Source organism: Opisthorchis viverrini (assembly GCF_000715545.1).
Source record: "Opisthorchis viverrini unplaced genomic scaffold opera_v5_314, whole genome shotgun sequence".
NCBI classification, from domain to species: domain Eukaryota; kingdom Metazoa; phylum Platyhelminthes; class Trematoda; order Opisthorchiida; family Opisthorchiidae; genus Opisthorchis; species Opisthorchis viverrini.
Window position 1 is genome coordinate 312,190 of NW_008751973.1, and position 24,898 is coordinate 337,087.

A 24,898-nucleotide genomic window follows, 5' to 3' on the forward strand; every position below is an offset into this window, starting at 1 on the left:
ATATATATATATATATATATATATATATATATATATATATATATATATATATATATATATATATATATATATATATATATATATATATATATATATATATATATATATATATATATATATATATATATATATATATATATATATATATATATATATATATATATATATATATATATATATATATATATATATATATATATATATATATATATATATATATATATATATATATATATATATATATATATATATATATATATATATATATATATATATATATATATATATATATATATATATATATATATATATATATATATATATATATATATATATATATATATATATATATATATATATATATATATATATATATATATATATATATATATATATATATATATATATATATATATATATATATATATATATATATATATATATATATATATATATATATATATATATATATATATACATAAAGATGACCTAAAGATGAGCTTTGAGATATAGCCCGCCCGCCATTGGGAATATTTTCCAAATTCGTCTTAAGTCTATATTGGAAGCCTCCAATAGAGTTTAAAACCTGTAGTTCAGATTAGGGATAGAACGCACGACTCTTCAGAGTCATGTACTTCCCTGTTAGGGACAAGATAGCATCCCCATGTGACTGACATTTCCGTTCGATATCATCTATCATTTTCTCCGGCCCCCATTCTTATAAACCAATGGATTCATACTGCTAGACAGTTGGCACTGGGTGCTGTTCGCTCAGTAAGACGTTAATCATGCGTGGGCCAAACCAGTGTCTCAGTGGGCTGGTTGTTTGATGGTCGCGTTCGGGCGATTTCTCCACCCCCTGGCACCAGCTATGCCAAACTACCGTATGCGTTTGGGTTCACTAGACAGAACAGCCGTATGGACATTTTAGAGGGCTCTTTACCTATTCGCATCGTTTTAAGGTGACCTCCGCAAGCCTGCGTTGGGCTACTCACCAAATGGATGTGTGTAAAACTCCAGTTATTTATGGGTGTATTAGCCTTGTGGCCTCGATCAATGTATTTCGGTTTGTATGTTAAACAGCATAACTTAACGTTGTCTTTACGAGCCCAGGCTGATAAATTGCCGTTCACCCAACAAGCCCGGGAGAGGTGGGATTACTGAATGTTTTACAGCCTTGAAGGGTAAGTAATGGAATTGTGTTGGACACCCAGTAAGTTTCTCGGATATAACTTATAAGAAGCGTCTCTGTGCTTGTCAAGAACAACGTTTGCAGATCTACTGCGTCTGATCTCATGCAGTCGATCAGATGCTGAAGAATGCCCTTCAAGATAAGATCGGTGAAGACGTGCGGCGTTCTGAGTTCCAGAACATAAAATGTTAGTGTTCAGGCTTCCGTAAAAGTGGACTCAACACGAGGAGACCATTTAGGATAGCTTGAGATGGCTATCCCAAATTGTTCCACCATGGAAAATCTTGCGATCCAAACGTGAACAATGAGGGATAAAAGGATGCCGAGAAATTTGACGTATACCACTCCTGGGATTAGGATAAATCTTACACCCTGTAACTTCAGGACAATAAATGGAGGTGAACCATTTTGAGGTCATCCACTGAGGGCGTCAAGTCCGGTCTGTAGGTCAGCGTTGACGCTTGGCGTCTCATGTATGATGAAGCAATGCATCGTCAGTATATCTGCACTGAAGGAAAAGACTGGCGGTGGAGATGGTGCTGACATAAAAAGAAAAGAAACATGAAAAATACTCCGTTGAAAACTTGTGTGCTAGCCGACAGTGGTGCGGAATTCGGGGCCACGAAGGTTTGTAAACTGAATTCGGTGATTGAAATTGTCTTTAAGAAACCGCAAAAGGCCTACCTCACCAACACCTTCAGAGGGAAGCCGCAGCACTCTTGTGTCGATACTGATAAGCGCCTCAATGTAGTTTATGGGGAACAACCGAACCACCTTGCTATTACGACCAAGTGCGACCAAGTGAAGATGCTGTCGAGTAGCAGGTAGGCAGTAAAACCCAACGTCGGAAGCAATACCGCATAGGGAGCACAGTTATCCTTCTAAAAAGCAACCTCTCAAACGGTTTCAAACAGATAAACGAGGAGGCACTAGGTACGCATTTTTTAACCGCCGCGGTGCTCACTCGCGCTCTCCGACACTTGGCAATTTTTCCGGCTGTGAGGTGTGGTTGAACAGAGCGATGAGAACGTCAGCACGAACTGAGAGGCCTGAGTGATTGGAGATCAGGACCTCCACCTTTTCCAGGCTTGATTTAGATGAGCTGCATACAAACAGCAACTGGAAATATGGTAAGACCATTCGAAGGAATTCAAGGTGGTGAGCTGACTAGCTATGACGATGAATTCGGGACTGTCTGTTCTGGTTACAGTCAAGCAAACAATGCTTATGGTTGCCAACACATCTGCTTGAAAACAGTACATGTTATCAGCTAGAGTTTGGAAGCATACTTTATTCCCTTTTAATCTATTTCATCAGCTCCTTGGTGCCGTCTGCCTTCCCTTCCGGTAAGCTTTTTGTCATCCTACGATGTTATTTGATAAGCAGTGGCTAGAAGATAATAATTCTCCTTAACAAGACAAAGAAAGTCAGAACGGAAACGGGACTAACCGGTTAAGTTTTCATGACATGCCGAAGGATTGCGGTTATGAAAGCTACAGCTACAGAAAGCAAAACTTTCCAGTTGGTGGATGTATTCTTCCGTAAATCTCCCACGCTTAGGCACTCTTGTGGTCTTCCTCCTGAAAGGTCTGTTGTTTGACTCTGAGTACATCACCGCTTCGATGAGTCAAGAGGGCACGCCCGCGTGTGACTAAAATACGACCAGTATGATCAAATACAGTCAGCATCATCATCATTATCATTGACAGCTATAAAGCTTGCTTGGTAGTATAGGACACTAAGAAACCAAGTGCTTTGGGGAGGAAGCAGTTAAACCGATTAAGATGACCAGGAGGGATACAAACAAACTGATTCAACTGAGAATTCAGTGCAGGGGGAGACTCAGAATACGGAAAAAAGAGCTGACATTACTGAGTAAAAAGCGAACAAAGCTTGTTTTCTGTGATTGTTCATCTTGGTTAATACACCACAAATTTATATGGTAGCAGAAATCACGCGGAAAAGGTTAAGATCGGGGCTACACTTTAGAGAAATAGAAGTCAAAGGAAGGGGGTTGGGTGAGGGGTAGGTCAATGGGTCATGACGTCAATGTCAGACAGACTTGTGGGACCAGATGTTTCGTAGGCCAGTTCAAGTTCAGAGGTCACACAAGTTTCTTTTGGATGCAAAGTTGTGGATCCAGCAGTCGGATTCCTATCGCCTCTGCGATCGATAGTAGTTTGGATCGTACCAGTCGTGGTCCGTTCAGAGGTACCCATCATATACCGGGTACCTCTGAACGGACCACGACTGGTACGATCCAAACTACTATCGATCGCAGAGGCGATAGGAATCCGACTGCTGGATCCACAACTTTGCATCCAAAAGAAAATTGTGCGACCTCTGAACTTGAACTGGCCTACGAAACATCTGGTCCCACAAGTCTGTCTGACATTGACGTCATGACCCATTGACCTACCCCTCACCCAACCCCCTTCCTTTGACTTCTATTTCTCTAAAGTGTAGCCCCGATCTTAACCTTTTCCGCGTGATTTCTGCTACCATATAAATTTGTGATGTATTAACCAAGATGAACAATCACAGAAAACAAGCTTTGTTCGCTACCTTCTTCGTTCGCATGACTAAAATGGGTATATTCAGCCGCCTGAGTAAAAAGCTTCTGGACTGTCAGCCAGGACCGACTCTAGACATCGTACTGGATAGCTACACAATCTTTTTCGGGATGCGGCCAGCTTTTTTGACATCAGTATGGTGATGCTGCCTTCGATTAAGCAGTTCATTTAGATTGTTCATGGTTCCAAGCAGCAAAGAGACAGCATTGGTCGATGTTTTCCAAACCGTGTGACGCCAACCAACCAATGCGATTTCTCACAAAAGGAACGAAAATCTTTGGGGAATTTAGGAAACCGTGGTTAAGTATCTGCAGCAGGTCAAGAAAAAAGTATAGCGGCTCAGGCACAGCACGGCCAAATTCTTAGACCTTGTTGGTTATGCGAAAGTTAACAGGCATAAGAAACATCCAAAAACTTCCTAAACGAGTGTTTGTGCCAAATAACTTCAGAAAACAACTCACTTGTTTCAATCTGTGTTTTACAAAGTGAAGACACTTTCGAAAAAAATAGTGATGAATCTTCAGTATAGAAACAGTATAGAAATCTCAGACTGGGGCACATTTTGTCTTCCCCATTGATATGAGGCCCACCACCGCATTGACATTGGTAGATAATGTTGTCTTCCAGGGCTTAATCATTAAAAATGATCAGATATCGCCTTGCAATTAAACACTCTAGATCTGAATGGTCACTCTGACCTTTGGTTCATTGATCGCTGAGCGCTGTTTGTGCACGCACCTCTGCTGGAAAAGCTTCGAAAGTTTTAGAAATCTGCAGAACTAGTAACCGTGGTAGGCAAGAAAATGGCGTTAGAGGACGAAAGAGATGGATTCTTTTCGGTATCAACTGCAGAGTCATCGACCAAGAATTTCAGAATGCCAGTGATAACGCTGATAAAGTTTTGTGGTAATCCAGCCCCGCTTCAAATGTGAATGTCGATAATTTGTGGGAAAAAATACTTTTTATTTCTATCAAGAGCAAATCTGGTAGCATAGAGTTTCCCCCATTGCATAGATTCGAAAGCGCATCCTTTGTTGAAAAGGGTTTTCCAACTTGGGGTACCCATCCTAGTGGGGAACTTAATCACAAACAGAATGACTACGCTCAACATAGTTTCAAGTGGTTGTCGTAGGATTCTCTGCCGGCTCGATAATGAGTAATTTGATGGATTTTGTGAGCACCCTCTGTCGTCTCAGTGTACCGCAAGCATTTCAGAATGATCTTCAACATCGACTTAGGACACTGCAAAACGTACCACCACCCGCAAAGTGTCCTAAAACTTTCTGTTTTGTTTTGCTGTAAAGGTTTTTTTAGCGCTTCCCTCATGACGTCATTTGGTTAGTTCTCAATCTCAACGAATGCTTGGTGCCCAACCACACTAGATGAAAGCGGTAAATGGTTAATTTCTATGTATCCCAAAGTCCACATCCTCGTCAAATTGCTGAAAAATCGGTCATTCATGGTTGTTTCCACTCCTTTTCCGGTTCATCAGCGGTACGACCCTGAGTTTTCGCCAACCTTATGTTTCACTTCAAGTCAACTCGTATGCAGCTGGCGAAATACACTCAATTAGAAATAACTTGGTGTTCAGAAGAGATTCAATGCAATTTCCTGCTAATGATATTCTCCAATGGAGGTAAAGTTGCAAATGAGTGTACTTCGCCAACTGCATGCAAGTTGAGTCAGGTTGAATGTAAGTTTGATGGAAAATCGGAGATTGCATCTATCTGATGAGCTCTAAGAGGTTGGGACCGGTTTTTGGCTGTCGAGAAGTTTCCAGCAACCAAAGGAGTAGTATCACCAGATAACCTTGTCCGTGGTGAAACAAAAAGATGGAGATTCACAAATTGTTTCATAAATATACGTCCAACAAGATTGATATATATATATATATAGCGGTCCTCAATTTCACTATCTGCTTTTCCTTAATATCAGTAATGTCCTTCTTATATGCCTCTACTTCTGAGAACATAGAGGAATTGAGATTTTTTCTGGACACATTGACTGAAGTGTGTTCATCAGAAAACTCACTGTCTGACTCACGGTTCAGTTCACAGTTCGATATGAGAGCAAAGCACCAATCCATGACATGGAATGGAATATAAGGTCCCAAGTAGCAGTTGTTTACTAGTGGAAACAGGTGGAGTTTTATGCTTTTTCAAATCGTCCAACTTTTTCGGCTGCTGTGGGTGACAGCCGTATTATGTGAAGATGTCGTTCCAAAGGCAGTTCCGTATTCTTCCTCCGAGATCCCAACAGCCTTCGACTTAATGACAGTCCACACAAAATCAGGGGCTGTTGACTTTAAGTCCTACTACATTATGGGGGATTTTACCAGGTGTGTTTTGCAATGCACTTTGATGCCAGACCTAAAGATGTGTGGCATAATGAAAGAAAACCATTACACATGCCGCCACATCCTTAAATGTCATACGTAAGAAGCATAGGAATTATTTCGCTGGGACATCTACTTCTGCTTGAATCACATAATGATGATAAATCTGGGTCTTTCGGATGATCCGTTTACTAATCGACTTATTTCACCGAAACGATGAAGCCATGAATAGTGTGTATCCCGCTTACATACTGCTGAATTCCATTGAGTCTGTCCAATGACGTCCGAGTTACTCCAGTGTTCCGCTCAAATTTGAACGAAGTAAGTAGTTTCTAGCGAATATACACTCATCTGCAAACTAATTTGGTTCTTTCGAGAGACTCACCTGGAACCCAGCTGAATCTCTCATTTATGATGTTCTCAGGCAACTGAATGTACTGCACCAGGTCACCTCATGTTTCAGTCGCTACGATATTTGAAATATCGCGATACACGTCGATGGATTTTTAGCAACCTTATGAGTAGTACATTACAAATAAGTAGTTTCTAATTTTCAGGACTCATTCTTCATGCCTGTAAAGAAAACGGGAGTCTCAAGAAGTCAGATTTCATGCAAAGACTTGTGTATACATACAAAGGGATGAAATGTTGAATGGAATCAGTTTACATTGGGAGCTTGAATCAGAGCATCGTACGCGTAAGGCTTGCATCATTCGAGGCATGCCGTTCGCATCAGAATTTGAAGGATCTCCGCAACTACGGTTGGATGAGTAGAACGAGGTTAAAATCAGCAGGCGGAAACATCCAAACATCATAAATGCGTCAACTGACGTGTCCACTACAACCATAACGAACTTCATGTGATTCGTCGACCCACAAAATGGCCTGAACAGTCCAGTGAATCAACCGAACTACCATACTGACCCGATAGACCAGACAGGTACGGTTAGCGTAGAAGTCGTTGTTCGAATCATTTTCTGCTAGGACAGGTATCACCGGACCACATATTGCACTTGTCGCCACTTCAGAGTGCGAAAGTACGGTTTTACTTTCGTGTAGGGAAAGCAGGTTATCAGTACCTAAACCTTACAAACCCCTGTCCCATGCAACACAAACTTACGTCGATCCACACCTCATTCCATAGATCGCGACTGATGCAGAATCCAGATAGAGTCTCCAAGGTGGCTGACTGGTTTAAAACTGTGCTAACGCCGAACAACTAAAATAAGTCAAAGAACGAGCGACAGGAAGAGCGCACGAACAGTGGTGGAACTGACCAAAAGAAAATCCACCCAAGTAGATGTCGTACAACATTGAAGCTCCCACTGAATCAAAAGCCGAACCACTGATCACTGTGTTCGCAAAATCGAACTTTACACTTCACTCATGGTCATCGCGCGATGCAGCGAGTTCACTCCCTTGCAGCAATACTGATCAGTCGATTCAAGCCTGCACTTTGCACTCACAATGGCTTGCGGGCTAAGCTGAGACTGCGTGACTCAAAAAACTTGTCAGGCTAAGATGCAGTTCCATATGAACGACGTCATGGGATTCATTTTTCTCCGTTTTACACGTATGGCAGCAGAAAAGATTGCGCGAAATGAAATTATTCTTGTACTTCTTACCATCTTGTTTAAACTGTTCCAAGAATCACAATGCTCCAAGCAAGATATCATCTTTGGCACCTCAAGCGGTTGAATTACACCCTCTCTCACTCGCTTTCCATTGTACTGGAAATGTTCTCTACACAATGTTCACAAAATGTTCACATTCACACAAAAGCGATAGATGTTATCACAACTGCTATTACACTATCCCACTGCATTGGTGAGTTCTGAGCATAGTGTGGATTAGATTGATAGACTCTGTTGCTTCGTATCGATTTAAATATGCCACATCATTGAGGCTTAATGTGAAGGCAGTGAAAGGCAGAAAACCTAGCGCAAAACACATTAGCTCAATGGTGCGTGTAGTTCCCAATGAATGTGACTGTTTTACAATAACAGAATATACTTTCATCGAAAACCCTCCTTCCTGGGTTATTATCCATTTCGGTTGGGTAGGATAAAAACATATGAGTTTTGTCTTAGCGGCCCGGATGATTGTATCTTATGAAGGTTATTCAAGCTCATCCCCGTGATACATGGATATGAATCCCAGTACCTTACAAACACTGAACGTTTGAAACATTGAATCTAACCGATGCTTTCAGTAGCACGTGAAAACCGCTGTATTCCGCTAAGCATCTAACACATTCAAGGCAATTTATATCGATCGCCTTCCCCTCCAAAGTGAAATCAAACCCAGTCCAGGATGCATTTTGATATCCCTAGTATTCTGGTGGAGCTGAACACCGTAACAAGTGCAAGGATCCAAATTTAAATTACATTTAACGAATAGAGTTTTAGGACCATCCAGTAAAACCATCTGTCGGAAATCAAATTTAACAAAGCTGTAGCTAAAGACGAAGCAGGTTGTCTATTCTCTACCTACAGATAAACACAATTCAACAAAACTATTTTCAATAACGTGGAACAGCACTGTTGCTCAGTTTTCATTAGCCATGGTCAGTTGAGATTAGTAGACTGGACAGCAGTATTTGAGTTTAGCTGACTGATTTCGGCTCATCTGCAATAAACACGATATTTGGTCCTGGATCCCATCCTGCACTTGCCGTTTTAGTAATTTAGTGGCCCTTTATTGGCTTCCATTCCTGGAAGTCTGAAGCCATTCACGGGTAGGAGGTTTTGCCTCTGTTCCAAAATGTTTCACCATTCCGTCGAATTGTCTGCATTCACAGGTCAATATGAACTTGAAAAATCGAGAAAAGCTGTTCTCATTTGGGTGTCATCTCTAGATCAGTCATTGTAATGCTAACACAGGACCAAATGTTTTCGCCTAATTAAGGTGGAAGCTCCCAAAATGGAGATGATTAGAGACTATTCGGGTGACCTATTTCCCATGAATGAATGACTTATGTTTTTAATCGCCGCGTGAGAATGTCTTAGTAGAATGTCTGTTGTGAATTTTATATGGCTCCAACACTATACCTAAAACTTAAGCAAAATCGAAAACTCAGAAATTACCGGGTACTGTTGATGGTCTATGGAAGGTTTACCTTCAGAAAGAACATCACCCCTGAAGAGATTACCTTTGAACATTAATTCGTCTAGCATGGATACATTATATGTCCGTTCTAACGACATCAGCGAGACTGTGAGACTTGGCATTGAAGTGCAGTTTCACACTGTCTCATGAAAGGAAAATATTGAGGGGAATGCACTTCTGTGTAGTTTTCGTTCAAAGACTGTAACAACCATTCGGATACTCGCTACATCTTGTAGGGATAAATTAACTTCAAAACAGTCTTAATTATGTAGCGGCCTTTGGGTCAACTTTTTCATGGTTTTCGGGAAAATCTATTTGTTTATCTATCTATCTATCTATCTATCTATCATCACCATGATCATCAAGTGGCTCAAATGAATTCAGCTGAATTCGTGGAATAACACAATCCATTATTGAGTCATGCTGATTCATAAGAGATTAGATTTGGTGACGAAAATTGACGGACCCTGGTCGAAACACAAAAATGTGGAGACGGTTCTGGTGGTTTGGGTGCATCAAACAGTTTCAGGCCCCATACCAATGACTGCGATTCTGTTGAGCAAGAACCTCATTAACGAGCTATTCAGCTTGACATCTGGTCAGTCTCCTGTCAAAACCAAATTGGTATGCGTATAAGTGTATAGGTCGAATTCCCTGTAATTTGTGTTCCAGCAGAACGTAAGTTTGACGGAAACTCATGGACTGCGCCCACCTGATGAGATCGAAGAAGAACGAAACCAGTCATGGGCTGTCGAAGAGTTTTCAGTGGCCCGACGAGCAGCGTATTACTTCTATACAGCCCAAGGAATGATTCCAGCCTTGCAAGAAAAACTCTGACCAACTGTCTCCAAGGCGAACGTACTTCCATGAAAACGCACAGTTTCTCGGTTACAATGTTATCCGGACTAGGATAAACAGACTGCCTCCAAATAGAGTTCCTTCCAAGAAAATAATAACATGTTAGCTCTAATAGAAAGCTACTTGCTACTCTATAGAGGAAAATGTTGGTAGCTCAGGTAGGGTAGATGGTGATCGTTGACTTGTTCACTGAGCTGGGCAATTTGATTGCAAACGTTTCATCACCAATCGAGGTTACATCATCAGTGCATTATTGGGGATCGTAGTAGTGCGTAGCGGCGGTTTAGTAGTTGTGCCAATCAATTTATTTGTCAGGACCTTTAATCACACGCAGTACGATCCAGGCTCTGAGAAATCTCGGAAAATGTGCCTACCATCATTTGGAACATACATTGCACGTTCTGAATTCTGTAGGGCATGTTTCCCGAACTGAAACTTACAACGGCACTCTGGTCTCAAGCAAATCAATCTTTATCTGTGCTTCAAACGAGTTCTACCGAGATCCGGCGTATATCTAGGGAAAAAATACTGCGCGGGCAAATACTAATTAAACAATTATGTGAGGTGAAGATTTCTCAACGGCTTATCGATCCGAAATTTCACTCTGGAGCATAAACGTTTGGTAAACCAGGGGGCTTATTTCGATCTGTTCTGCTATCGTAATTCATCACTGAAAATGCAAGAATTCGCCTGAAGTTTGTGTAAACGTCATTCCTCTCATTGACGAACAGTCGCAAAAGGGAATAGTACATCTAGGAAAGCGTTTTTGCCAAACTAAACTGAGCATTCTAGCGGTATTAAAAAATACTTTAACATACAGGATAGCAACTGACGGGATTCCCAGGAATGGATCTATAGTACACGAAACTAGGTAACCCGATTGCCGTGGGCCTTCTGAAGTCCTTAAAGGGTGTCAGATAACACTTGGCGCTGAGTATACTGTCCGGGAACTCCCAATTGTAGAACCCCACAAAGCGGAGGTTACACTTCTTCTTATGAGGTTGTGCTTGCCAGGTAGGTGGAAACATTCATTACAAGTAAAGCGCATGCATACAAGTTAATAGTTAACATTCTGCTTTTGAGAACAAACGTAAGGGAGAGGGGAATGAAGTGAGCTGAAACTCTCCCATACTGGTGCAAATGCTTACATCAGCCTACATTTGGAATGTGCTCGGCTACCTAAGGATTAGAAATGAAACTTGTCAGCACAGGACTATTGTGTGGGAGTTATACCTGTTGGAACGACTAGGTGCGTCTTATAAGTGAGTATATTGGTTGTCGTTGTACCAATAACCCATCCTATCCAATCTCACTCCCCAATGACAGGAGAAACCGACGTCCAGGAGCTTTCGTATGCTGGAGCGCTACACTTTAAAATTTTGTAGGTTTTTGGCCTGCGACTGAAAGTGTCCTTTAAATGGCATTATAAAATTTATTTTGTCAACTGCTTCTTGTTGAAATATAACAGTTTCTATTTCCGGTGTGTGTGTGTGGTCAGGGTGGTATCGTCTTTTGTTAAAATTGAATGTGCACAATTACTGAGGGCACCTGGCTGCCTGGTTGACACGTCTCACGATTTAACATCAGAATCCGGGATCGAATAACAAGTAGGGTAAAATCTACCCCAGTCGACAACAACGGGATACGACAACAGTTAAATGAATTCATCTGCCCGCAATAGGATCCTCCTAAACAAGATACAGCTATTCTTTCCAATGATGATCTTATTTTGGGAGAAGTACAGAATTGCGGTTGTCCATAGATTTCCGACAAAACCCGTATTATTCTCTTGCCGCCCTTCAGATTCGTAAAGCAGCTACGTGGTTCCATTTTTTCCAGAAGATAAACTTAAATCAGATAAGGTTGTCCTATTCATCCAATGAATGTTATCGCGACAACTTTACACCATCCCTGAACTTGTTATTGTGTCTGTCTGATCAGCTGAACAATAAGGTTGTTTTGGCGTACTTAGACCGTGTTCGACTTGTCTGGAGAATCTGGGTGACGAAAACAATCTTTAGGGTGCACTATTTGCATAAATTGATTTCTAGACTATTGTGCAGTCTTCTTCCTATGTAGTTAGAACGGAATTGAACCAGTCCATCTTGGTGAATCTTCCCGTCCTAGCTTTTCCTCCTAAGAATAACAGCTCCCAAAATCTGACGAATTCAGGAAAGACCACCGGGAACCAACGGAATAACTGGGTTCTCATGGGTAGTGTGCGGAAACATGGGGAGTTTCGCAGCAAAATAACTGTGTTTGATTGATTACATAGATCAGCAGATTCAGTCACCGTTTTAGAAGTGAATAAGCCTTGTCAGTGTTTGGATGTCATCGAGTAAATAAAAGTGGCTGGGTTCCTTGGTTGAATCCACCTATTTTTCGAAAGCTGAAAAGATCATTTTAACGATACCACCATCTAAAGAAAGTCTGGACCAAAAGTGGTCTGCATAACTTGTGGTTTAGACATCATGTCTAATTTGATCAGAAAGTCATGTGACAGAGGATACACAGCGGGCGAGATGTCTCAGTGATTAGAGCGCGAATATACTAACCGGAAGGTTGGTGATTCGAACATGGCCTCCGCCTCTCGACTTCCCCTGTCTAGGTTTGGGCAACCTGGCAGTATCCCAGCTCTCGTGCTTCCTTCGGGTGGCATGGCAGCTAGAAACCTACACACAGAGATACACAAGTGACCATACGGAGAATCCTGCATCATCTAAAATGTTCACTGACTTTAAGACCTTCAAGAAACGAATGATTACCACCTTTGACGATTGCAAACTTGAACACAAGTATACATGTGATGAGATAGAGTAAAAGTCTTCATGGCCTTCCTGGCCACATCCTTTCGAAACTGTCAATGTAAGCGAACTGACGTACAATAGAAGCCTAAGTAAAAAGGAGCGACACCTTTTAAAGAGAAGATCAACTCATGTAGAAAATTTCCAGAGACACACGGCGTCCAGCTGGCTTGGAGCCTGCTCCATCAAGGTTTTCAGGCAGCAGACCAGATCAGGAGTCAATACAAGCCACGTGTTTACTGTTAGCATTCATTGAAATTTCACACGGAGACAGACATCTGCATTATCTGCAATATGCCAGACAACCTACGCGTACTTCTTGGACAACATTGTGGTCAACTTTCCTGACAAATTTGCTCGTGTGGGGTAAGCACCTCAGCATAACGCATCTGTTTCAAGTGGGTTATTATTGAAAATGAAATTTCAAGTGCGAACCCCCAAAATGGGGTGTGGATCAAAATCCTGGAAAAACCGCGTACGCTGGTTCAGAGGGCCAAGTTTAAACCCTGGCCAGGAAACGGCGCACCTAGGAATAGCTTAGTCGTCTCCTTGTGAAGACCAACGTCCAAATGAACTGTCTTATGTTGTTGAACGAGCTAGAGTGAAAAACTGAGAAAAGTAGCAGGCGAAACTATGCTTCGTCGGGCTTATTCGACCAACCGGACACTGAGCTACTTTGGCTTTCATAAAATGATTCATTTGGCCGTCCCTAGCCTATTTTGGTGGGGATTTCACCGTATAGGCAGCCTAATATGGAAGAGATCGGAGTTCGACAATGCCTATGAATACATCACATAAAGGAAGAGGTAAAGGCTATTGGACAGAACTTGAACCTCTGACCACCTGCTTGAAAGTGCTTCAGTAGCAAAAACGGATATTGGCGGAAGTAGTTTTTACCTGTTCTATTTGAAGGAGAATCAGTGTCGCTGACGACACGTAGAGGAACATGCAATTAACTGATCGAACGAAGCAATATTCACGCCGAGCATTCTGTTGATGAACAGCGTTGGTAAAATTCTTATTTAAAGTTCGTTTGACTCCCAGCGAACTTCAGTTTAGTAGACATTTAACCAATGACTGAAAAAGACAGGCCACTGGCCTCGACAAGTGACATTAACAGATTGTCTTAACTAAATGCCTTTTGTTCCATCCCTATATCGCAGCGATCCGGCACATCCGGACGTTCATACGTTCATAAATACGTTTATATACATGTTTATGTTCTACTTTACATCAGTGAAAACCTCCATAGAATGCCCCCTCGATAGCCTTATAGTCTCGGATTCGGATTAAGACATTCGCATAAGCATTGCAATAAAAAGTGCTTCGCTAGTCGACCCGAGAGGGGCCTGCACGAATAGGAGCACGATTCGAGGAAATCCGACTGCAGGAAAAAAGCATTACTTTTGTTAAACGGGTGCAAAACCAGTTCTGAATTATGGACAAGAAAACGGAAGCTTCGGCAGACGGGCTGAGCATGCAGTCGGAGATGGAATGAAAACATGGGCACAAGGAATTCGGCCTCGCGGTCAGCAGCTCGTGAACACAGGAATACATTTGGCTCCGTGATCAAAGGTCGTGAATCACTATATTCTGTCTATGCGCAAGGTACTCATAATGCTGATAAGCACTCAGTGGCCGAATGATTAGGCGGTCGAGCTACTTGCCAGAAGATCACGGGTCCGAAAGTCCCTAGAATTTCACGAGATGCGAACTCCTGATGATTCCCAATAAAGATGAAACGGCTGTACAGTGCTTCTCGGCCTTTCAACGTAGACTGGCCTCACTTACAGGACGAAACCTCAGTTGGGAAAACGCAATTGATCCTGCAAACACAAACGGCTCCAGCAGTCATTTACATGATTTCATAAAACTCCTGAAACTGGGACCGAAACCAGCCACCTAAACGCAAATTAGTTGTTGCGTACAGCGCTTGGAGTGTTGAGAATGCATTATTAGCTTGTCTTCCAGTAGCGTCAACTTTCCCTACGCTTTGTTGGGAAGGAAGCCATCCTCAACTTGACTATATGACCATTCTGATTTGCGCACATTGAACATTACTTGACTAGTCTAGACCACTCGTCAGCTGAAATGCAGATACTAAAATGCATTGAGGCAACGAACCTACCGTTGGTTTGGCTCGCTTCTGCAGCCATCACATTACTTGGTGTTGTAACAGACGCTTTTATGGAAACACCACTGAGAAGATCAACTAGACCCTAACAACAGCACCTATCGGTCGAACTATCCGGGAAGAAAAGAGGATTCAATAATTTTAGTCCCGAAATACCTGCTCGATCAACTCATCCTTGGTTCCGATTTGAGGAGACGTGTGACGACGTGGTCCCAGTCTGAAAACCAGTTGTGTACAACTCGCCATTCAGGTGTAAAGTGGCGGATCGGTTAACTGAATGGTAAGGGCGTCCCCATCGTCTGAAAGTCAATTCATAATCTCTGCTAACTTTTTAGCTTGTCCCACTGTAACTGCTGCAGAGTAGGAAGCCTTTACATTCGGCGTCCCCGCACGACCTGAAGACGCATTTTGTTCTTCGTTGTACTACTGGGAATTTTCATGCAGGCCCCCTGGAATTTCTAATGTCTCACGGAGGAGCCTCGTATGAGAAATGTGCTGTCTGTATTGTCTATCCCGGCACTGCATCGATACGTTGCCACAAATTCTAAAATCTATCCATGCGTTACTGGCCGCACCTCCTGGACAGATCCATTGGACACAGGCGTAGTCTCATTGCGATTACAACCTGAATAAAACATATAGTGTGAGTGCGTGTACCCAGTCACTCACTACTAGATGAAACCAGCTCATGTTGGGTGCTCGATACTGACGCGAGCATTCCTTCTGTCTTCGGCTTTATCAGTTGCAACTACGGCCACGAATGTACCAGTTTTGTTTTGCGATATCTATTGTCACCTGGGCCTCATCCGCACAGTGTTTGAATTATCTGAGATAGTGTTGAAATGGAGTGAATTTCGCCACACTATACAGGATAGCCCTCAAATATCTTCATCGGCCCAATGGTAGCTCCGCTTTACTGAAAGAATCCTTGGAATTTGTGCACGTTGTAAAGAGGCCGGAATTGCCCCAGGAATACAATCTATTCCTAACGGGGTTGAAAACCACCAATACATAAGGTGAGCAACTGAAACGATCGAGATGCACTAAGCTCCTAGATTATTGCGTAACGGGAAATATGGTCTGTTGGAATTTGTAGGCTGAGTCATATCAAAATGAGCCAGGGCAACGAAATAAACTGCACACCTAACCAGTGTATCCCACAACGTCAAGTGGCTGCCGCTAACAGTTCACCAACGAACGGTACCCCTAACGCCTTAAATCCCAAAATGAGTTTGATTCACAAGTTTTTAATGCGAGTAGCTATTCGAATCCCTGTCCACCCTCAATCATGAAATTCAAATGAGCAGACGGTTACAGAGAGAACGGTATTCCTGAGAGCGACAAGTAGGATAACTGGGAAAGCAACGGGGAAAATAAGTGCATCCTGAGAATGCTTACACAATGGTAAACAAAAATCGCACTACACTGTGTAGGACAAGCATCTGGCGCATACAGTCCGACAATCACTCACGGTCACGTGTAATACAGAGTCAACACTCATGCGACAGTGCGTGACAATTTGAAACAGAGTCGAACGATAGTAGAGGACTAAGTTACGCGTGACCAAGAAAGAAAGTGTGTGAAAGAGACGAACGACCGCTGAGTAACCAGCCGAAATATCTCACGGCCAAGATACTCCGGCGTTCGAATTCGGGCAAGTGAACCGACGCATCAAATCAGTCTGAATAACCCTGGTAAACATGGAGTAAAAATATGTTGAATAGATCTCATAACCAAAAAAGTAAAGGTAACTGAGAGTTGGTTTGTGTGTGTGTAGTCTGAGAACAAACATGGTTTGTAAGGTATGGGGTTGTGTGGATGAGGGTTCAGCGATTAATTAGAGCGAACCCTCACAGACTTTGTCGCCACGGAGCGACAGACACACACACAAGAGAGAGAGAGAGGGACACACGGAACCAAGAACACAATGACTGGATCACAACAGCACAATGCATACTATTAGTGATAGTACTAGTATTAACGAAAGAATCGAGCAGTTGTACGCGGAGAAACAATGAAAAAAGGAAAACAGCTAGGCAAGAGAAAAAGGTCCTGGAATGGGAGGACGGGCCATCGACTTATGCTCAAAAAACGGAGGCAGTGTGAGTGAGTGAGTGATAAATCACAAGCTCGAAACATGTCAGGCAGACTGTCTAGAAACTCCTTGCAACTTTGCGTATATGTGTGTGTGTCTCTATGAGTGTCTGTAGACATGTGCGTAAAACACTAGTGGCGAAGTCCAGCGGCGAAGCTGTGACGCAACTAATTAAGGTGAAAAAATAATCAACATTTCGGGCATTCGCTAATGAACTACGCGTATTTTCGTGACGGTCTTAAGGAAAAAAACATGCGGAAAGAAATACACAGCTGGGAGTGCTTGTTACTATTGTCGATAAGTGGAGGAACACGGACACAAGGAGGGGGGTGGGTGGGTCGGAAAAAGAATCTTATCGTCAGCGCAGTCACATAAAAGTTGGGACACTCACTGCTGAGTTCAGGCGCGTGAAATGCACGATAAACTGAGGTTCGTCTGTGTGGAGATGGTGGAGTAGGAGGGTTAACCGACACCCATCAACCTAACCGATCCCAGGAGTGAGATAAATGGGAGTCATCCAAAATCAGTCGTTGTAGTTGAACTTGTATCACATAGATGGGAAAATGGCAAAATTCTCGCACAAACTCAAGGAAAACAGACATGGAGAAGAAGTTGGCTAACGATCACAGCGTAAGAATAGGGCAAGAGATGTATGTGCCGAATGTGTGCGGCACTCGCTCAGCTGCTCTCCGCCTCTTGGTTGTCGGTCGGGCGTTGGCGCGGGTGTTGTTAGACTCTAAAACACTTGACATATCCGACAGGAATGATCAGGTCGTCATATTGATGTATGTACAATCAGGACTCGCACGGATTAGTGGGTCGGGGGTTAACAACTAAGATCGTGTCAGTAACCGCGAATGTGGCTTCAAAGACATTCGGGGTCGTTCTTCACAGGGTGGCAAAAGAGAGCGACGTCGATGGATTGTCGAACTGAATGAAACACTGCCATCCACAGGTCGACTGTCAGTGTCATCTGACGAGGTTTCTGGATTGAGTGATTGGTGCCCGTCTGTTGAGGCACGGATTGGTTGGCTAGAATTACCGGATGTTGAAGTATACGGAGGACTGGTGTGTCGGGGACGTTCAGAAGCACGCGATTCAACAACGCTCAGGTACTCGTCACTGTACCTGTTACTGTTGTTATTGTCTGCAATTAAACCATCCGTTTCAGAAGCAGTAGGTGTAGTTGATGCTTGGTTTGTGTCATCTGAGGAACTTGTAGTATAGTTCGGACTAGCGACGAATCTGTGTTGGTTGGCACCACTCATAGCTATTGGGAGGCTGACCTCTTTGGTTGGGGGAGCAGGAGGTATGACTTCTTTTTCCGGGCCTCCGATGTACCGACCAGCAGAACTTCCTGTTTTGGCAGCACCTTGAGCGCCCCTATGATCGGGGAACATTCTCGTGGACTGTGTAAACAAACAAGGTGAAGAATGGGTAAGTAAATCCAACAGTGTTGAGAATACGTAATTAGTTTTTTCAGTAATGTTTTCTATACACACAAGCACGATTAACACAGAAATAGGTCCAGCACAGACGGTCTCATGGAAACCCAACAGTATCAGTATAATTTACAGAATAGTTTAATATAGTATCTTCTGTTAACCAGTAGTTTAAAGAGCATACATCTCTCTGGAATGTGTTTTTAAAAACCATGTAATTTTTATCGTCCAAACACTGTTCTAGCGGGGTTAATGAGCCGGTGAAGTGAAAGTGTCTCGCATCTGACTACAAAAACTAGAAGTCTAGAGAAGATACTTGAGGTAGCGAAACGGATTGTCATGTGGCCCCATTGTGATTAAAACCAATCTACCAAGGTGGTGTTTCTCCTTATGGATCATATATGGGAAGGGACAACGAGGTTCGAAGAGCAGAGACGTGTAGATATCGGCGAAGATATTCAGCAGGCGTGCTGAAGTAGCTACTGCTTTCGTGCCATGAGATTGATTCAACCTACTCGCTGCGATTGCTGAGCACTGTACTGAACGAAATACCGCCTGTGGTGTCAAAATACATGTTCGGGTCCCTTATCAGCGGACGACAGATAGGTACATGGTTCAATACATGCCAGACGCCTCTGACTTGAAAGTACCGATAAATTTACTAGGGTCCAAGCAGTTCCTTAGACGGGGTTTGAAACAGCACGCTACAATTTAGGCAACCAAATGGCACAGCTTGAAATCACATGAACTCTCGTAAAACAAGACAACTATCCTCAGACCAAATCTTTACGCTTGATGCTGTCGTAAAATGTACTTGGTGAACGCACATGCGAAAAATGAGGACTGCTGATATATGGCAACCAGCCAGAGGCTAGCTGGACAGAATGACCTTATTTCAAATTCACCCAGACAAAGACACGGTACCGGTACTGTGGTGTCCAATCGATTGATCATGTGCTAGCCACTGTGTGTGCACACACACACAGAAGTGCATCAGCCTACGACGGTGATGGCTGGTCCACAAACGACAGAGTGAAAAACAATGGTTTTTGTTCGCAAGAAAGCGAAGTTGGAGGAAGATTCGTCGACCACCAGACAATTTTAATACTGTTCTAGTGCACCATAAAGAAAATTGGTGCGACATGGCCCGACAAAACTGAGTGAAACAAGCGCGAGGCAGCTGTATTCAAACTGGCCAAATTCTATCACATGAGGATTGTCTGAACTGTATCGACTTGCTGTTGCCAATAGCTGTTTCAAAAGGGTTTCAACAACCAATTGCTGAGTGGGTACAGCTTCCACTGTGTTGTAATCAGCTACTCGACTCGGATTTTCGGCACCCGATATGTATCTGCAGTCTGGATAAAAATCGATTTCGAAAGACTTCACACGTACCCAACATAGCAATTAGTAAAGTAAAACAATGGTTGGTAACCCATGACACAGAGGTTGACCGCACGGTTTCTTCAAAAAGGTCCGCAGGGGGATCACAAAACCTGTTGATTGAACTAAAATGTCACACCGTCGGATGTGTCCGTCCAATAACTGAAAAAAGTAAGACCTGTCCAGGAAGGGGAGCAATTCAAAAATTGAATGAGCCTTCCACACCACGTGAATCACCCGCTCGGAAAAAAATTCTCCCTATGTCCTGCGGAACCAATCACATCGTTGCTGATCAGCCACTTTTGGCGATGGCGAGATGGTTCAGTGGTTAGAACTGACCGGAAGCTCCATGTTCCGAATCCGACCTCTGCCTCTCGACTTCCCCTGTCTAGGCTTTGGCGATAAAGGAATTATTCTCCTCCTTGTATGAGACCACCACATTTGATTCCACAGTTTTCGATAATGTAAACGAGCCCCAAACATATTCAACGCGAACTAGAAGAATACGGTAATTGAAAGGACTCCGTCAACTGCAAACCACCCGTGCATGCTTCCCGCAGCATCCTTCCATAGCATCATCGGGAGTTGTAAGCAGTCACGCTTTTTCGGCAATAAAGGATGTCAATGTCTTCCCGTCAGAACTACTGCTACTACTAGGAGAGGTGATAAGCCGGCTGGTTTTTAATCCTTCGAGAACTTCACGCGCCTGAGAAACGTTACCCAGACTTGTTTCGTGGTTGTCTCGCCTCTCGGGGTTGGAAAATGTCTGGAACATGAAGCATCCATAAGGACAACAAACGGTTGGTTTACCTTGACAATTGCTGAACTACTCCGCTGAAACCCATTTTGGTGAGATAGACGAGGGTGGGACAAGCGATTCAGCTGCATCCCACCGTCCCATCCAAACTCACACAACTCGGTCAATTTTTTGTGCCCCGGGCGTATCGAGTTATCCGGAGCTGTCTGTATTTGCCTATCCCAGTTGCGTGTTTCCACATGGGTAATTCTAGGCAGATCTGACCTAGGGACTTCCCTATTCCTCTCTATTTCCCTTGTAAGTTGGTTTTCACCGGTCACTGAAGGCCTACTTTGTATCCACGTAACTGTTCAGACTGAGTACCAATACAAGTTTAGTTTTTATGATTTCGAATTAACGATCAGATCAGTATTTTATCACAGACAATCACTGTCGAATGCAAGCTGAACCCCGCAACTATAGTACTGTATTGTGTAACAGTAAATTTTACAATGAACTTGATCAGTGTTCTGAGGCTATCAGCGACCGGTTGCACAGCCTTTCACTGTGTGCACCGAAAAGACTTGTATGCATGATCAGCCTGCTGAACATAGCATTGTCTAATCTGTAATTTGGTCCAGCACTCGGCTATCCCACCTTGTCGAAAACATGTTGCATTCTGCAAAAATTCTTAAACTCCTCTTACCTATCACTGATGAAAAAACATGACCCCTAATACTCTAGTGCAGACGAGTTGGATTTCGCGACGAAAATGGCCTGATCTGGCGCCCCCATGTCCCCCTCGAAGTACATCATCCTGCTACTCACGCCGACTCTGCTGAGGGAGTCCTACACACTGTTCCCTTGTGGCTGAGGTGCTTTCAGTAAAGTGAGGAGCGAGAGCGGGTGTCTTGGACTTCAACCAGGTTGACAAACCAGTTGTCAGCCCAGGGGAGATGGCGAACCCTGATGGCAAACACCGACAGCGGGCGAATGAGGTACTCCAGCCTTGTGATTGCGCGAAAATAGCGAGCAGTCTTAGTCGTAGATGATTAGGGGAATTGTAGAATTCATATTCAGATCGCTGTTGTTCATATAGTTCTCCTCTTGTTCTGGTGCGACTATTGTGGTGAGTCCACAACAGAAAAAGGGAAGAGTGGCTCAAGTTTCATTTCATTAGAGCTCACTAGCAGTGCATATCCTTGGTTGTAGCAGGAAGTAATCCGGTGTAAGGCACTTAGATCAACCTTAGAAAAGCGTCGTCTCGTGCGCAGTATCAATACAAAACCGAAGGATACCATTCGGTTGTATGGAAATTTCTCCTGACCGCAATATCGACTTCGATGCACAAGCTTCCGGCTTCTTGTCTTCCTGCTTCTCACATGGAACCCGCTTGTTCTAGAAAAGCGTCGTCTCGTGCGCAGTATCAATACAAAACCGAAGGATACCATTCGGTTGTATGGAAATTTCTCCTGACCGCAATATCGACTTCGATGCACAAGCTTCCGGCTTCTTGTCTTCCTGCTTCTCACATGGAACGCCGCTTGTTCCAGAATTGAAAGCACCGGTTTTCATTAAGTTCTACAGCATGGATGCTTGAGTAATTGTCACACGTCAGAAACTGCTGTTTCAGCCTCTTGATCAAGTCTGACTTACTGGTGTACTTACGTAGCAGACCACAACAGGCCTGTATTTCAGTAGGACAAAAATCAACAATGTAAATTTGAAACACCTACAGAACCTAGTACACTTGCAGTAACTGCCATGTTCACCAAATACAAGGAGGGGGAATGCTTATAAAGCTGGTTAGGTTGCTTTGAGAATCAAAAAACAAAACCGCGCAGGTCTAAATTTGAATCCGTCTATGCAGGCATTGAATTCCATCGGATAAACTGGACTAACTACCACCGGGTAGCTCTCCCCACTCATGGTGGGTCATGCTACATGGATATGTACTGATTCTAGATAAGATCGAATCGCGTAGTGGCGCAGAGCCGTCTTTGTCTGGCACTTTATGAACCACGGAGAACAATTCACTCCTAAAAACCTGCCTGTGGGACAGTGTACATTGTACGCAAACGTACACATACAAGCACATACAGCCAGACAAGCGATTCATTTGTTCAGCCACTAGAACATGCTCCTAAGTTCAGTGTAGATCAGATAAATGAAAGGTCAAAGCACTGATCTACTCGTTGTCAAATCCGGTTCACTGTCACGTCGTAAAGACGGCAGAATCGCGTTGACAGCATGGCTGTCACCGAAAGGCACCAACATTTGGTCAAATTATTCACCTAAAGACTGTCACTTTCTGTCAAACAGAAGAGTAATCTTTCATGACGCCATTCTTATGACTGGCAACATTTTGTTCAGCTTGTTGAAACGTATGTTTGGATTCGTAACAAGGAGGACAGAATTTCTGGAAATCTCAAGGACGGAAGCTCACAAACCATGACAGTTCTGAACGAAATTCCTATTTGTAACTGTTCACGATGAAAGTGTCGGTCAAGATGGGCAACATGGTGTTAGTTAGTAAGAGTTGAATCACCCAAACCTTGAATGGTAATCTTGTCGGCAAGGAGAACTGTGGCCTCGGTCGGTAAAAGTCCTGTGGTGTCGTCAAAAAGAAGCATAACAACACTGCAAGGTGAATTTCGTCAACGTCACAGACTTCCCGTATTCGCTTCCACATTCCTCTCTTTAGTCTCAATCTTTAGGCTCATGTTACTGTGACCTGGCATTTGATAACACCGCTTTGTAAAACAGACGACGAGTCTGTTTTGGCAAATATGTTGGCCACTTGTGGAGCCTACGACAAGATGAATGATGCTTTTTTGGTGCGAATTGACTTACAGTGGCAAAATACTACTGAAGCTCTCCAGAGGATTTCGGTAGTGTTGTGGTATAAAGGATAGAACACGTGTTGGAAGTTTCTTATAACTAACTATTCGGCAGAGGCGGCACATGAGAAGACCGGTTTGCATTTGGGAGCAGCTCAAGTAATATCTCATAATCTGCCACAAGAACTAGACTCGATATAAATAGTATTGCCATCCGAACAAAGCGAAGTTTCTAGCCGGTACACTACTTTTCAAAGCCCAAAACCATAGAACTGAACTTTCAAAGGCGGTCTATACACTCCCTGTGGTGACGGGCTGCAAAGGGTACAAAACCGACAAAAACAAATCTCTGCCAGTCTCAGACAATCGAACTCTCGTCGAAGGGACAGCCAGACCAGACACTCTGGTGGTGTTGCGGCGAAACGCCAGCGAGAAATTGTTGGCAAATCAGCCAAAACAATGTTTTCACCCAACAGCGGCAACCCAGACAACACTATCGATCATCTAGCTAATTTGCAGCGTTGCGTTCGTGCGAGTGAGTGAGTGAGTGAGTGTTGCACAGGTCGCATCCATATCGTGTATGCGTGTCTAATTGTGTGATCAGGACGGAAATCGATGTGTCCACCAAACGGAACATCCAGCCTTTAACAGACCTCATTTTCGCCAGACCTAAGACTCCATAAGGTTGCTAGAAAACATATAACGCAGGAAATTTTAGGATCGGTTGACGCAACCCATGTGTGTACGTGGTGTGTTGACGCATGTTAGTCCTATCGACAGATATGTCGAAGTTACAAGAGACAATGGCGAAACGGGTGAAGAATGTACACTCCCCACAAAAGAATGAGCTAATTCGTGCAACAAAGTGCTGTTTGTCTCGTTCTTATGAGTATATTTTTCCATTTGGTTTCGTCATCGTACCGTGACGTAACTATGACATTGGAAAAAAACGGTAGACTAAAAAACTGGGTTGTTTTTGTTTAGGTTTTCAACCAAGTATCGTTGTGACTTCGTAGTGCGACAAACTAGGCCTAACTCGACAAGAAAGCACAATCAGCCACAATTCTGAAATCAACTATTCTTTACGGCTGACACCAAGGGAATTTCGGAGAAGGATAGACTACCTCAACGTCGAGAGGAAAAGCAACCGTCACTGACCTCTTTTCTACTTCGATGAGGGAAAATGCTAAGCGAAGTCGATTGACTGGTTATCTGAGGAGTAGAGGCGGGTACACTTGAAGGTGTGTAACCTTGTACATGCTGTTTGGCGGAATTTGTGCTCCTATTCCAATCTTGTCCGAAACCGGGCTGATTTGCCTGTGGAGTGGTCGGTGTTTTTGGAGTGGATGCTGCGGGTGTTTGCTGTTTCTCCAGTGCAGCCAGTTTCTACAAGGCAAA

At 43.2% G+C, this 24,898-nt stretch overlaps 2 protein-coding genes across 2 annotated transcripts in view; one reads left to right on the forward strand and one right to left on the reverse strand.

Annotated features, from left to right (window-relative positions):
* Positions 1-3,315: 3,315 nt before the first annotated feature.
* T265_09903 (hypothetical protein) lies at positions 3,316-15,368 on the forward strand (the record flags this gene model as incomplete). The annotated part of the gene is made up of 2 exons (XM_009176117.1): positions 3,316-3,574; positions 15,340-15,368. The coding sequence occupies 2 exons, from the start codon at positions 3,316-3,318 to the stop codon at positions 15,366-15,368; spliced, it is 288 nt and encodes a 95-aa protein (XP_009174381.1).
* Positions 15,369-16,324: 956 nt separating this feature from the next.
* Positions 16,325-24,898, reverse strand: part of T265_09904 (hypothetical protein) — a gene marked incomplete at both ends in the record, with an annotated part of 35,676 nt that continues 27,102 nt past the window's right edge. The window contains 2 exons of the mRNA XM_009176118.1: positions 16,325-18,508; positions 24,659-24,886. Coding sequence (XP_009174382.1) covers positions 17,933-18,508; positions 24,659-24,886 — 804 coding nt within the window. The remainder of the gene's footprint in view (positions 18,509-24,658; positions 24,887-24,898) is intronic.